The sequence below is a fragment of the Camelus dromedarius genome, chromosome 9 (genome assembly GCF_036321535.1).
Source record: "Camelus dromedarius isolate mCamDro1 chromosome 9, mCamDro1.pat, whole genome shotgun sequence".
NCBI lineage: Eukaryota > Metazoa > Chordata > Mammalia > Artiodactyla > Camelidae > Camelus > Camelus dromedarius.
This window is the reverse complement of record NC_087444.1, coordinates 3,680,331-3,695,136: the sequence shown is the minus strand read 5'-3', so window position 1 is coordinate 3,695,136 and position 14,806 is coordinate 3,680,331. Positions and strand designations below refer to the sequence as shown.

At 34.3% G+C, this 14,806-nt stretch overlaps 1 protein-coding gene across 1 annotated transcript in view; it reads left to right on the top strand.

Moving 5' to 3' along the window:
• ARHGAP29 (Rho GTPase activating protein 29) overlaps positions 1-14,806 on the top strand; it is a 56,103-nt gene that overhangs the window by 24,013 nt on the left and 17,284 nt on the right. Inside the window, exons 4-12 of the mRNA XM_031457633.2 lie at positions 346-442; positions 820-892; positions 3,088-3,136; positions 3,554-3,691; positions 5,441-5,505; positions 5,937-6,047; positions 6,148-6,228; positions 6,437-6,625; positions 7,348-7,485. Of these exons, the coding sequence (XP_031313493.2) occupies positions 346-442; positions 820-892; positions 3,088-3,136; positions 3,554-3,691; positions 5,441-5,505; positions 5,937-6,047; positions 6,148-6,228; positions 6,437-6,625; positions 7,348-7,485 (941 nt within the window). The remainder of the gene's footprint in view (positions 1-345; positions 443-819; positions 893-3,087; positions 3,137-3,553; positions 3,692-5,440; positions 5,506-5,936; positions 6,048-6,147; positions 6,229-6,436; positions 6,626-7,347; positions 7,486-14,806) is intronic.

Here is a 14,806-nt window from a genome sequence, read left to right as displayed (position 1 = left end):
ATTAGCACAGAACACTCTTAATGAGAGAGGTCTGGTGTAACATGGACTCTGTGACTCCAAGATTGATTTCACATTGAGTCACTTTTCGGATATGTCAAATTATGTAAGCATGGTGTAGTCAGTTTGGAACGCCAGCTACTTTTATGAAAGATGATTCTTTGGTATGATTTCCTTAATGAAGAATTTGAACATCATGTTTATTTTGTGTATTAGGCTTTTCAGTTTCTGAATCTTCTAATGCTTCTAGAATTAATGGTAATTTTTTTTAAGGGATCAAATGACTTTGTATAAATCTATTCTAAGGTATTTTCTCCCTCATTTATTGTAACCAACCTTTCCCTGTAGCTGTGAACTTCACAGAAGTAAATGAAGAAAACAAAAATGATCTCTTCAGAGAAGTGTTTTCTTCCATTGAAACCTTGGCCTTTACCTTTGGAAATATGTAAGTAGAGGACTGTCATTTAAAGACATTTGGGCCTACGTGTCTCACTGAGAATATGTCTCAATAATTCAGTAGGTACATGAAAAGTGAAGTGTTCCCAAACATGACGTATCATCACAGCTTTGGAAAAGCTATGCTCTGTGTTGCCTCATTGCTGTATTCGGAGGTGTTTATAGCTGTTTAGAAGCAGCATCCATTTGTGAGTGACTGTGTGGTTTATGTGAATAGATTCCTAGGAGTTTACTTCTAAGGTTCTTACTTTAAAAAATTTAATCTAGATGACATGTTGAATGTGAAGCCTGTGACAGAGCAGTGTAGTGACTTATTTTTTTTTTTAATTTCTATTTCTTTTTTGTTTTTTTCACTTCCCTGGATAGCTTGACAAACTTTCTCATGGGAGATGTAGGCAGTGATTCATTATTGCGACTGCCTGTTTCTCAGGAGAGTAAGGTAAGCTAAGTTTGTATGAAAGCTAAGACTTTAATATTTTTAACTTAATATTTAATTAATATACTAATCTTAATTTCAGCATTACTCTTTGATACTGTTTTAGTTTAGTGGGGAAAAAATCAGTTTGTTTTAAATATGATAATTTATGGTCAGTTTCTGGACCAAAAATTTAATTGTACTTTTGAAGTGGAACCATCATTTAAAAAGAATATATCTGATAATTTTATAAATTTGTTTCTTTTTTAAGTCTTTTTTGCAGAGAGGGTAGGTAATTAGGTTATTTACTCACTTGTTTATTTAATAGAGGTACTAGGAATTGAACCCAGGACCTTGTACATGCTAATAAGCACACACCACGACTGAACTATACCCCCCCCCCATAATGTCTTATGTAATGAATATATGACTTACGGTCCAAAATTTTAGTAAGTAATTCTTACCATTTTTCCTTCAAGAAGAGGTGTTAATCTTTTCTCACATCCCACAGTTTGTTTGTTACCATGAAACACTTATTAACAGGACTGTAGGTCTAAATTCTCCCTAACAGCATCCTTACATGTATGTCAGAGGATTGGGGTTCTGATTCCCAGTTGGAAGAAAAATTGCTATGAAATAATAGAACATGAGGAATGTGTGTAGAATATTGCTTTAAAGATTTATAGCAGTAGTAGTATTTTCATTTGACTAAAATTTTTCCATCAAATGCAAGGTATTTAAACAAACTGCATTAGGGACATATGTTGATCATTTCCTGTTAAGGATTTCCAAAAAGGATTGGAATTCAAATCCACAAAGATTTCAACAAATATTTGGAAATGTGCAAAATACTTGTTATATCACAATAACATAAAAACTACAGGTCTTTCTTAAATAATATAAAATACAAATGACTACTGAAGACATTTGTTGCATGTACTACAGTATTGAGAAAGAAAGTGACTACTTCTGAAGTCATCTATTTGATGACTCAAAGAGGATAGTGCAGAAACCATATCAGAATGATGAAGAATTTTAAGATCTTTAAATATTTTGCTATTTATGATTTTTCTGCTAATTTAGAAGGTATAATAAAACATTATCTGTGTGATAGCGGTCTAAACAATTTAAATTTTAGATGTGAATCATATTTCCTATTCCTGTGCTTCTGTTGTGCACACACATACTAATTCTTAATAGGGTAATACTTTTTCCTTTTTTTTTCCTTTTTGCAGCTTTTAATTTGCCATGGATATTAAAATTCAAAAGTCCATGATGTTATAATACTAGCAATAAAATTACTTTGTTTGGTAAAGAGTTTTGAAAAATATCTTTTGAAATAGTAGTTGCCATTTACTTAATAGTGCTTAATATATAACCGTGCACTGTGCTAGACCTACATCATCTCAATCCTTAAAATAGCCTTTTGAAGTAGTGTTGTTATCCCCATTTTACAGAAGGGCAAACCAAATTTAAATGAGTGAATATGTAGCCCAGTGTCATACAGCTACTAACCGATAGAGCTTGACTTCAAACACAGGTTTCATTGATCCCTTTTGTAGTGAATCCCTGCCTACTCCGTATTGCCCAGCTAAATACAAGCTCCCGCAACCTTGGTAGGTGACCTTTTTCTGCACTTTCCAGTAAGGTAGCCACTTGTCACATGTAGCTCATTAAATTAAAAATTTACTTCTCATTTACATTGGTCACTTTTCAAATGCTCATATGGCTACTTGGAGCTAGTAGCTACCTTACTGGACAGTGTAGATATAGAACATTTCGGTCATCATAGAAGGTTCTGCACTAAGATGTCCAGTGGACTTTCAGAGAAATGCTTACCGTATAATAAAGTGGTAATTGATGGCTGAAAGAGACAGGTCTTTGTCTTCTATTCAGATTGCTTCTGTAACTTGCTGACTAATATTTTTGAGATCTGCACAATTTAAAGTTTTGAATGGTTTCATCAGTGTTAACTAATGCTGTTCGTAAACAATGAAGTTATTCATTCTTGGACCTTGAGAAATGCCGTTGTAAAAAGCTATCTAGTTCTTATTAAACGTTCCAGCACTTAAACAGGCTTCTCAGGCCCTTGAGTTCTAAATACTTGAAATTCTTTAGTAGGAATTGTGTTAGAGTAACAAATTAATGTGAAAAATTTCTGAAGCAGAGATTGTTATCTTCTGCTCTAATCTTAAATTTGTTTTCTTCCATCTTTTAAGTCTTTTGAAAATGTTTCTGTGGAATCAGTGGACTCATCTAATGAAAAAGGTAATGCTTGAGGTACTTAATACTTTACTCAAACTTTTTGCAGTTACTTTTGATCAATGTTTTGAATTAATCTCTCCTTGCTTAGTAATCTAAAGTATTCATTTTTAACATAAAACAAATGATATGTAAAGTTTTACATATAACACTTAAGGGAAAAAACTTGCTAGAGTAGATAGTGTGAGGATACAGAGTGATCAGGAATTATATAGGACTTGTAACTTGATGAATAATAGAAATACACATTAAGATTTAAAAATATAATTTGAAACCATTTTTCTTTAAACTGTGACCCTTTAATTCTGAATTTATCATTTATATTTTTAACCAGTTTTCATTAAAGAACAGTTTAGTATTTGAATGCTTCTTTGTTTAGAGCTCATATTTAATATATACTTACCTTGACATTTTTATTTTCAGGAAGTTTTTCTCCTATAGACTTAGACAGCATGCTGTTAAAGAACACTGACTCTGTAGAACTGGCATTGTCATATGCCAAAACATGGTCAAAATACACCAAGAACATAGTTTCATGGGTTGAAAAGAAGCTGAACTTGGGTGAGTTGCCCTTTGGGGCATCTGATTAACTTGGGAATGTAAGAACTAAATTATTTGTGATTCATTTTTTGCAGACTATAAATAATAATGATTGTAAATTAGTAGCTCTTTCATTGTAGTGAATAAAATTATTGTTCATTTTCTCTTTTCAAAATAGGAAAGGCTCTACTTACAATAAATATATTTATTGAATATTACTATGGACCAACCACTAGACCTAGGGACACACAGTCATGTAGTTCACTGTCTTTACCTTTAAAGAAGTCATACTCTAGTGGATGAAAAGAAGTGCAATCAAATAATATGGTTAAAGGAGATAAAAGTAACAGTAGATTTCTGATCAGAAGGCAGTGGAAACATATAAGGAACATCTTAATAGCTAGTATTTTCCCAGTTTTTTATGGTTGACAAAAATGCTTGCAAATCCTTTATCTCATTTAATCCTTACCAAAACCCTGGGAAGTAGGCAAGACAAGCTCATGATCCCCATTTTATAGCAGAGGCAAATAAGACAGGGGATTTGCCTAAGATCATGTAGCAGTCACTGGAAGAATATAGAATTTACCCAAAGTGTATGCTCTTTCTCCTACATTATTTGCTTTTGATAGGGAATGTCCATCAGAATCACCTGAATATCCTTAGAAAAGGATAATACACAGGCCTAGGTCCCTTGCCTCAGGGAGGTGGGGTCTAAGCAAGTGTATATTTTTTTTAATTGAAGTATAGTTGATTTACAGTGTTGTGTTAGTTTCTGGTGTACAGCATAGTGATTCAGTTATACATATATATATTCTTTTTCGTTGTACATTATTACAAGACATTGAATATAGTTCCCTGTGCTATACAGTAGGACTTTGTTGTTTATCTCTTTTATATACAGTAGTTTGTATCTGCTAATCTCAAACTCCTAATTTATTCTTCTCCTCATTCCCCATTGGTAACCATAAATTTGTTTTTTAAGTTAATGTGTCTGTTTCTGTTTTATAAATAAGTTCCTTTGTATTAGATTTCACATGTAAGTGGTATCATATGATATTTGTCTTTTTCTATCTCACTGACTTCACTTAATATGATAATCTCTAGGTCCATCCATGTTGCTGCAAATGGCATTATTTCATTCTTTATGGCTGAGTAGTATACCATTGTGTGTGTCTGTGTGTGTGTGTGTGTGTGTGTGTGTGTGTGTGTGTGTGTGTACACATACATATATATATATACATACCACATTTTATTTATCCAGTCATCTGTTGATGGATATTTAGGTTGCTTCCATGTCTTGGCTATTGTAAATAGTGCTGCTGTGAACATAGGGGTGCATGTGTCTTCGAATTAGAGTTTTCTCCAGATGTATGCCCAGGAGTGGGATTGCTAGATCATATGGTAACTCTATTTTTAGTTTTTTAAGGACTCTCCATACTGTTCTCTACAGTGGCTGCACCAAACTACATTCCTACCAATAGTGTAGGATGATCCCCTTTTTATCCAGCATTTATCATTTGTGTACTTTTTAACGATGGCCATTCTGACTGATGTGAGTGATAGCTTACTGTAGTTTTGATTTAAGCGAGTGTTTTGAAACTTTCCCAGTGGATTTTGATGAGTACTTCAGGTTAAGAATCGTAGCTTCATACCAAGATGCAGACTGGTATTTGTGATCACTTTTTAATTGGGGAATTACAAATAATTTTAGAGTGTGAAGGTGAAAAAGAAGTTGAATTTACCATCTGATGCCTTATTTGACCTTTTCAGAATTGGAGTCCACTAGAAATATTGTCAAGCTGGCAGAGGCAACTAGAACTAGCATTGGACTACAGGTAGGTGGTCAGTGAACTACGAGGGCTGTGTGCCAAGAGATTACTCAGATGAGCTCCTGATAATGCCTTGCGAAATCAGAAAAGTTTGTAGTAAACATAGGAAAGAACTTAAATGCTAGCCTTTTTATTGACAAAATAAAATCTTTTTAAACTTACATTGATACCCATTATGAAGAAACTAGGAAATTTACAGTTTTATATGAATGTCTGTTATCTTGGTAGCTACTAATTTTGCTAACTAGTTTTAAAATGACTTGTAGTTAATATTCTTCAGTATTTTTCTCATGTGGTTATATTTATGAATAGTTATTTTTCTGGAAAAAAAAGTCTAAACTTAAAATTTTCTCTTTTTAAAGACGGGTAGTGAGGGTGCATCTAGAACTCTAGTGCCATTTCTGTTGGAAAATTGACTTTTCGATTTTAAATTCTAGGAGTTTATGCCACTGCAGTCTTTATTTACCAATGCTCTTCTTAATGATATTGAGTGCAGTCACCTTTTACAACAAACAATTGCAGCTCTCCAAGCCAACAAATTTGTTCAGGTAAAAATTTATATATACAATATGATTTTTTTTTCAAACAGTGTATCTTTAGAAAACAGCTTTTTTTCTCTCTTTATTTTTTAAAAAATACCCTTGGCAGCCTCTACTTGGGAGAAAAAATGAAATGGAGAAACAAAGGAAAGAAATAAAAGAACTTTGGAAACAGGAGCAAAATAAAATGGTTAGTATTGTAATAGAGTTTCATCTCTTTGTGAACATCTGAAGTCATCTGCAGTCTGTAAGTATCTACCCTGGGAAGAGGCGTACCTTACTCTGTCTCTATAGTTTTTCTAAAATGCAATCTTAATTATCTTGCTGAGTATGCTACAGAAACTTGTACAGTAGGATTCTTTGTCTCATTCTATATTTAATACTTTTTTTCTGTGTAGCTTGAAACAGAAACTGCTCTTAAAAAGGCAAAATTGTTGTGCATCCAACGTCAAGATGAATATGAAAAAGCAAAATCTTCCATGTTTCGTGCAGAAGAGGAGCATCTGTGCTCAACTGGTGGATTGGTGAAAAATCTCAACAAGCAGCTAGAAAAAAAGCGAAGGCTGGAAGAGGAAGCTCTTCAGAAAGTAATCATCTTGTGTTTTATTTGCAAGTTGAATTAGCAATAATCAGCTAAAGCTTTGGTTCTCAATTTTTAACATGCATTAGAACCACTGGAAGAGTTGTTGAAACAGACTGCTGGGCCCCGTCTCCAGAGTTTCTGATTCAGTAGATCTAGGGTTGGTACCAGACAACCTGCATTTCTAACAAGTGCTCCGGTGCTGCTGCGGACCCACACTTTGAGAACCACTATGCTAAGAGATTTTTGCTTGTCTTTTGAATTTTGGGGTTTGTTTGTGAAGTATCTTAAAGAAGGTAGTAGTTTAACATTTTTTACTTGATTGTTCACAAATTTCACCATGTAGGCAACTGTGTATATATGTACTCAGTCCCAGTACCTGATAGCAAGACTAGGCTGAAGCTTTGTATTATTTATGAAATTTAATTTGATAAATTCCATAAGAAGACTATATAGGAAAAGGTAAATATAAAAAGAAAAGGCTGTTAAATAGAAGGGGACATTTACTTATAGGCAAACAATATACTAAGTGTAAATCATACTTGACTATCCATAAAACTGACCAAAACGGACTATTTATCTTTAGAAATATTCTATTTAATAGGATATTTCAGAACTTTCATGCATAAAGCCTTTTCAGTTATTTAAATTGAGCTTTACTAGAAAAAATATTTTTTTAAATATAGATTCAGTGAACCAGTGTTATTTTTTTCTCTGATATTCCTGAAGGTAGAAGAAGCAAATGAACTCTACAAAGTTTGTATGACAAATGTTGAGGAAAGACGAAATGATCTGGAAAATACCAAAAGAGAAATTTTAACACAACTCCGGAAACTTGTTTTCCAGTGTGATCTTACCCTTAAAGCTGTAAGTAATTTCTTGAGTATTTTGAAGAGGGAAAAAAAAGAGTCTATGTATCTGCAGAAGGGAGAGGAGTGTTTGATGAGTAATGATTCTTACGAGATTTAATTTCTGAGATTAACAGAATGTTTAGACTTTGAAAGTTGACTTTCAGTTTTTAATGGTGGTATATGTGGTTTGAGTTTCATTTTTCATCTGGTTCTCCACACCATGGATTGATGATTTATTCTATTAAAATTGAAGTCTGAGAGTTTGAAATTGCCTCTACACCACTGTCTTTCTTGCCTTGGTTGACACAATGGATTTGACCCCCGAAACTTCTATCAGCACCATGAGATCTAGTCTTCAGAATTTGAGTAAACTAAATATTGAAATTGAACCCAAAGATTTATTTGAAGACTGTTCCATTTGCCTCTTTAAATTGGCTTTTATAAAAAATTTATGTGCAGACTACAGTCAGCCCTCTGTATCCACACGTTCTGCCTCAGTGGATTCAACCAACCACGGATTGAGAGTATTTAGAGGGGGAAAATGTCCAGAAAATTCCAAAGAGCAAAACTTAAATTTGCTCTGCACTGGCAACTATTTACATAGCATTTACATTGTATTTACAACTATTTACATAGCATTTATATTGTATTAGGTATGATAAGTAATCTAGAGATGATTTAAAGTGTACAGGAGGTTGTGCATAGTTTATACACAAACACCATGCCACTTCGTATAAGGGACTTGAGCATTTGCAGATTTTGGTGTCCATGTTGGGTTGGGGGTCCTGGAACCAGTTCCTGTCAGATACCAAGGTTCGACTGTACCTGTTTTGGGTGTACATTTCACAAGTTTTAACACATGTATTAATTTGTAGAACCACTACTGTCACAGTCAGGATTCAGAACAATTCTATCACTCCAAAAACATTTCCTCATGCTTCCCCTTTGCAGTGCAGCTCTCCACCTACCCCTCACCCCTGACAAGTCCTCATTTGTTCTCCATTTCTATGCTTTGGCCTTTTCCACAGTGTCATAAATGGAATCATAGTATGTATCTCTTGAATACTGGCTTCTTTCACTCAGCGTACTGCTTTTGAAGAGTCACCGACGTTACGCATGTTTCAGTAGTTCACTTCTTTTTATTGCTGAGTGGTGTCCTGCTGTATGAGTCTGTACCACACTGGTATTCGTTCACCAGTTGACATTTGCATTGTTTTCAGTTTGAGGGGATTCTGAATAGAGCTACTATGAATGTCTAATTACAGGTTTTTGTGTGAACACAGGTTTTCACATTTCTAGGGCAAATACACCTAGGAGTGAGGTTACTGGGTGCTATGGTGAATTTCTGTTTACCTTTATAAGAAATTGCAAAACTTTTCCAGAGTGACCATAACATTGTTCATTCTAACCAGCAATGTATGAGAGTTTCAGTTGTTCTGTGTCCTTAGCAACGCTTGTCAGTTGTTGTTTTTATGTTTTAGCTGTTCTTAGAGGTGTGTATTGGTAGTGGTTTTAGTTTGTGTTTTTAGAGTGACTTATGATGTTGAGCATCTTTTCAAGGGCTTATTTGCCATCTGTATCTTGCCTGTTCTTTTTAATTGTTTTCTTACTGTTGAGCTTGCATGTATTGTCTCCCAGTCTGAAGCTTCTCTTTATTCTTTCAGTAGTGTCTTTTATGGAGCAAAACATTTTAATTTTGATGGAGTCTAATTTATCAATTTCTTCTTCTATGGGTCGTGCTGTTGGTGTTATATCTAAGAATGCTTCATGTCACCCAAGATCTCAAAGCCTCCTATGTTTTCTGGTAACCGTTTTATAGTCTGACACTGAGAAGTGATCCATTTTGAGTTAATTTTTGTTAAGATGTGAAGTATATGTTAGGTTCATTTTTCGCACATGGATGTTGAATTAAAATTATACCCACGAGACTTTAATTTATATAAGTAACTGAATGCTGACATGGAGAGGCCAGTGTCATTGAAAAATATATTACTAACTAGAGAATGGGACACACTGTGTCATGCAGGGCCACAGAAGTACCAGGTGTGGTGGACCAAAAGTGGGAGTGAGGAGAGAGCTGAGTACCAAGCCTTTATTGGGGTTTCTGAGGGAAGGGCAAGGTGGGACAGGATAAGCAATACAGGATTGGCTAGTTTGAATAACTCCAGTGGGCTTGGGATAGAGGGATGGCCTCCGGTTGCTTGGTACCTGGCCTTCGGATGATTTAGGACAGGGGAAAATACTGGTTTTGTGTGTGAGAGTTAGAGGTGGTTGGAGTTGCATATGAAAGACATGTGGGCTCCCCAGCTAAGAATTGGCTAGCTTTGGGAGGAACAGTCGATCTCACCAATCAGCAAGCTTTTTAAGATGTCAAAACATCATAAAATGCAGAAAAGAAAAAACATGATTAATACCAGTGTCCACATCTTCCATTACCATTAGTTGAAAACATTGTGCCATCGCCATTGAATTGCCTTTGCATCTTTGTGAGAAATCAGTCGACCATATTTTTGTAGTTCTATTTGTAGATCCTCTGTTTTGTCCCATGGGTATATATGTGTCTATCCTTTTGTCACAGCCCTGCTAGCTTGATCACTGTTGCTGTCTATCAAGTCTTAAAGTCAGGTAGTGTAAGTCTTCCAACGTTATTCTTCATAATTGTTTGGAATATTTAAGATCCTTTGACTTTCCATAAATATGTTAGGATCAGCTTATCTATCTACAGAAAATCCTGCTAACATTTTTATTGTAATTATGTTACATCTTAATTAGATTAGGGAGAAGTAACTATATATGTGGCATCCTTACTATGTATAGAGTTGTCCAATCTGTGAACACAATGTGTCTCTCCATTTATTTAGGTATGTGAGATTTTTTTTGTGTCATCTTTTTATTGTATGATTCCAAACTACCACCACAATCAAAATAGCTAGCATTTCCATCAGTCCTCAAGAGGTGAAAATTTCGAACTCCCAATTTATCCCTTTATATCCCCAATAAATGTGTGTGTCTATGCATACAGACACACATTTTATTTAATCTCACATTCAGTTGTTCATTGACTAATGTGTTGAGAAACACAGCTGATTTTTGTGTGTTGATCTTGTATCTTGCAACCTTGATATACTCACTAGTTCTAGGAGCTTTTTTTGTAGAATCATTGGGGTTTTCTACATAAAAAATCACATTGTCTACAAATAGGGACAGTTTTCTTTCTTTCCAAACTATATTCCTTTTTTTCTTTTTTCTTATTTACCAGGTGGGACTTCCAGTTCATTGTTGTAGGAGTGATGAGAAAAGGTATCTTTGCGTTGTTCTTGATCTTAGGATGAAAGCATTTGTCTTTCACCATTAGCTGTAGGTTTGTTTTTTGTGGGGCTTTTTTTGATACCTTTCATTATGTTAAGGAAGTTCCCCATTTTCTAGTTTGCTGAGAGTTTTATCAAGAAGTTGTTGGATTTTATCAAATAGGGTGTTTTTTTTTTTACATCATTTGATTGATGTGATAATGTAGTTTTTCTTCTTCAGTCTCTGAATATTATGATATTTGCTGTTTGAGTGTTGATTCGGCCTTGCATTCTTGGGGTAAGCCACTCTTGGTTGTGATGCACTGTTCCTTTTATATATTGCTGGATTCAGCTTGCTAACATTTTGTTGACTATTTTTTTTCTTCTCTTTTAATGAAAGATATGTGTATCTGTTTTTGTTTTATTTTTTTCTTATACCGCCTTTGTCTGGTTTTGGTATCAGGGTAATTCTGGCCTCATAAAATGAGTTGGAGGTTGTTCCTATTCTGTTTTCTAGTAGAGATTGTGTGGAGTTGGTGTTACTTGTTTCGATGTTCGGCAGCATTCCCTGTGGAAGTGTCTGGGCTTGGGGTTTTCATTTTTGAAAGATCTTTCACTGTGTGTTCAGTTTCTTTTGACATAGGCCCATTTGAGCTAGTTATTTCTTTTTCAAAAGGTGAATTTCAGTGGCTTGTGGAATTGGTCCCTTCCTTTCATCGGAGTTGTTGAATTTATGTGCATAGAGTTGTTTATAGTGTCCTTCTGTCCTGCCGGTGCCCCAGGGGCTGTAGTGACAGCCTCTCTTCCATGCCTGATACTGGTGATTCGTGCCTCCTCTCTCTCTCCCTCCCTCTCTCTGGTTAGTCTAGCTAGAGGCTTATACATTTTACTGATTTTTTCCTAGAAACAGCTTTAGATTTCATTGATTTTTCTGTTTTTATTTTTAAAATTTTACTTATTTCTGCTTTTTATTTTTTCTTTCCGCTTGCTTTGGGTTTAAAAAATAATCGGTAGTCTCTCAGTTGCTTAAACATTAATGATTGTTATGTATTCTTGGTAAATTGATCCTTTTATCTTTATCCTGCTAATTTTCCTTGCTTTTTAGTCTACATTATTTAATATTGGTAAAACTATTTCAGTTTTCTTTTGATTATTTTTAGCATAGTATATCCTCTTCTGTTCTTTTACTTTTAATCATTATATATATTTTAAATGAATTTCTTATATAGCATATTGTTCAGTGTTGATTTTTTTTCTATTGAAGGAATAACTTTTTTTAATTGAAGTACAGTCACAGTGTATCAATTTGTGGTGTACAGCACAATGTCCCAGTTATGCATATACATACATATATTCATTTTCATGTTTCATTCATTAATTGAATTAGTTGATTAATTAATTGAATATAGTTCCCTGTGCTCTACAGAAGAAACTTTTTAAAATCTATTTTCAGTGTTGATTTTTTAAAAATCTATTTTGATAATCTGTATCTTTTAAGTGAGATGTTTAGATTGTTTAATGTGCATATATGTTCAGATTTAGGCCAACTATTTTTTTGTTTTCTGTACTGTATGTTTCCCTTCATCTGTTTCCCTTTTGCTGCCTTATTTTGGATAAATTGATAAATTTTTTAGAGTTACATTTTAATGATCTATTTAATTTATCTTTAAGATTTAATTTAAAACTGTTTCTATTTCTATTTAGAATTATGTTTCATCTAAAATGATTACATTTATCTATTATCTATATTTTAATTCATCTATTAAATTTTTTTTTACTTTATCTGTTTGTATAGTACATTTCCTTTAAATGGTTGCGCTATATGTATAGAGAGAGATACTTTTCAGTCCACTTGGAATTAATATTTTACCAAGTTCAAGTGGAGTGTAGAAACTATATCACCATGTAAGTCCCTTTACCCACTTTGATATGTGTGCATTACATTTATATGCATTGAAAAGCTCACCAGACAGTCTTATAATTTTTGTTTTCAAAAGTCTCATATTTTAAAGAAGTTAAGAAGAGAAAAGCAGTCTTTAAATTTTCCCAGGTATTTACCATTGCATTATTGTTCTTTCACTCTGAGATTCCATCTCTTCTCTGGTTTCATTTTTTTGTCTAAAGCACCTCCTTTACCATTTCTTTTATAGTCTTTTATATAGTAGGTCTGCTGGTGGTGCATTCTCTTTATTGTCTTTCATCTGAGAATGTCTTTATTTCATCTTCATTCCTGAAAGGTATTTGCACTGGATATAGAATTCATTTCTTTTCTTTTGACACTTTGAAGTGTTACTCAGCTGCCTTCTGGCCTCCAGAGTTCCTGATGAGGAATCCATAACCATTTGAATCGTTGTCCCCTGTGTGGAGTGCATTGTTTTTCTTTGGCTGCTTGCAAAAATTCTTCTTTGTCTTTGGGTTTCAGCAGTTTGATTACGGTGCTTTTGGGTGTGGATTGTGTTGAATTTCTCCTGTTTTGGGTCCCCTGAACTTCTTGAATCTGCAAGTTTGACTCTTGCAGTATTTGGGAAGTTTTAACTGTTGTTTCTTCAAATATTTTTTTGCAGCACTTTACCCTCTTCCTCTAAGACACCAAAGACTCAAGTATTATCTTTTGTTGCTGTTCCACAGGAACGTTGGACGTTTTCCACCCCAGTCTTTTTCCTCTTGATTGTTTATGTTGTTCTTCTGCTCTGTCTTCAAGTTCACTGGCTCTTTCCTTTGTTACCTGCATTTCTGTGTACGGTCAATCCAGTAGATTTTTTATTTTGAATATGGTATTTTTCAGTAGAAAAATTTTCTCACTTCTTTTTTTATATTTTCCACTTCTCTGCTGAGACTTTCCATATTTCAAGACTTTTTACCCTCGTGTCTTGAAACCATTATAATAGCTGCTTTAAAGCCTTTATCTAATAATTCAAATAGCTGAGTCATCTCAGTGTTGGTATGTTTCTCGTCTTTCCTCTTGTGAGTTGTTGAGATTTTCCTGGCTCTTCATATGACAAGTAATTTTGGATGATACCCTAGACATTTTCAATATTACCTTATATGACTCTGGGTCTTCTTTGTAACCTATATTGAATGTTGGGTTTTTTTTTTTAATTTTAGGGTTTTTCATTCTAGGATATATTATTGCATTTATCGTTGCAGAGAAGGCAGAATCATTTGAGATACAGGGATGCTAGACACTCAGGTTCACTCACTGTCTTAAGGAAGATGCACTAGTCAGACTCATGTCCCAGCAAATTGTAAGTTACATCATGAGCATCAAGAATTACTCCTGAATATTCAAAATTGTCTTGAATTATAAAGCACTGAAGGGTATGGGATATAGATCATAATTACATTGCTAAGTGAGAGGAAGGAGAAATGACCAAGTCAGTCACTGAAGACCTAATCAGATCAGTGGCCTTTGAAGAGTGAAAAAAATTAGCACAGGAGTTTTTCCTTTTGTTTTAAAGAGCGTTCAAGAAAAATTTATCTTTTAAAAAAATATAGGATAGAAAATTATATTGAACAAAAATTAATTTTTAAGTTATTGCTGTCTATGTGGGAAGAACTTTTCCCATTGATCTGAAATTATGGAATACTCTATTTCAACAGCTGTCAGAGAAATTTGTGCTAATCTCTGTGCCCATGGAGCAACTAAAAATTATATGTAGGTTATGAAAGCTGGGCATAGAGTTGGAAGTCCTGTGAGCTTGAGTAAGCAGTACCAGAAAACATGCAGAATTTCCGTATAATCTTGGCTGATGACACTTTCTACTCTTATTCATTTAGTCATTTCCCCTTTAAGACACTGCACTTCATATTGGGGACCTAGAAGGACCAAGTCCTTCCCCCAAGCAGATTGGGGGGCAGAAAGATCTTAGAGGCATGATGATTTTTGAGGTACCTGTGAGCCACCCCAGTAAGGGCACCCAGTGCCTCGTCACTAGCACTCTTCTGCAAACACATACCTGGTGACATTCCAAACCTGATGATCTTATGTTTATAGCAGTTTTCAGTACCAGAAATTACCTTATTTACTTAATTTGTCCTGTCTGTCTAACA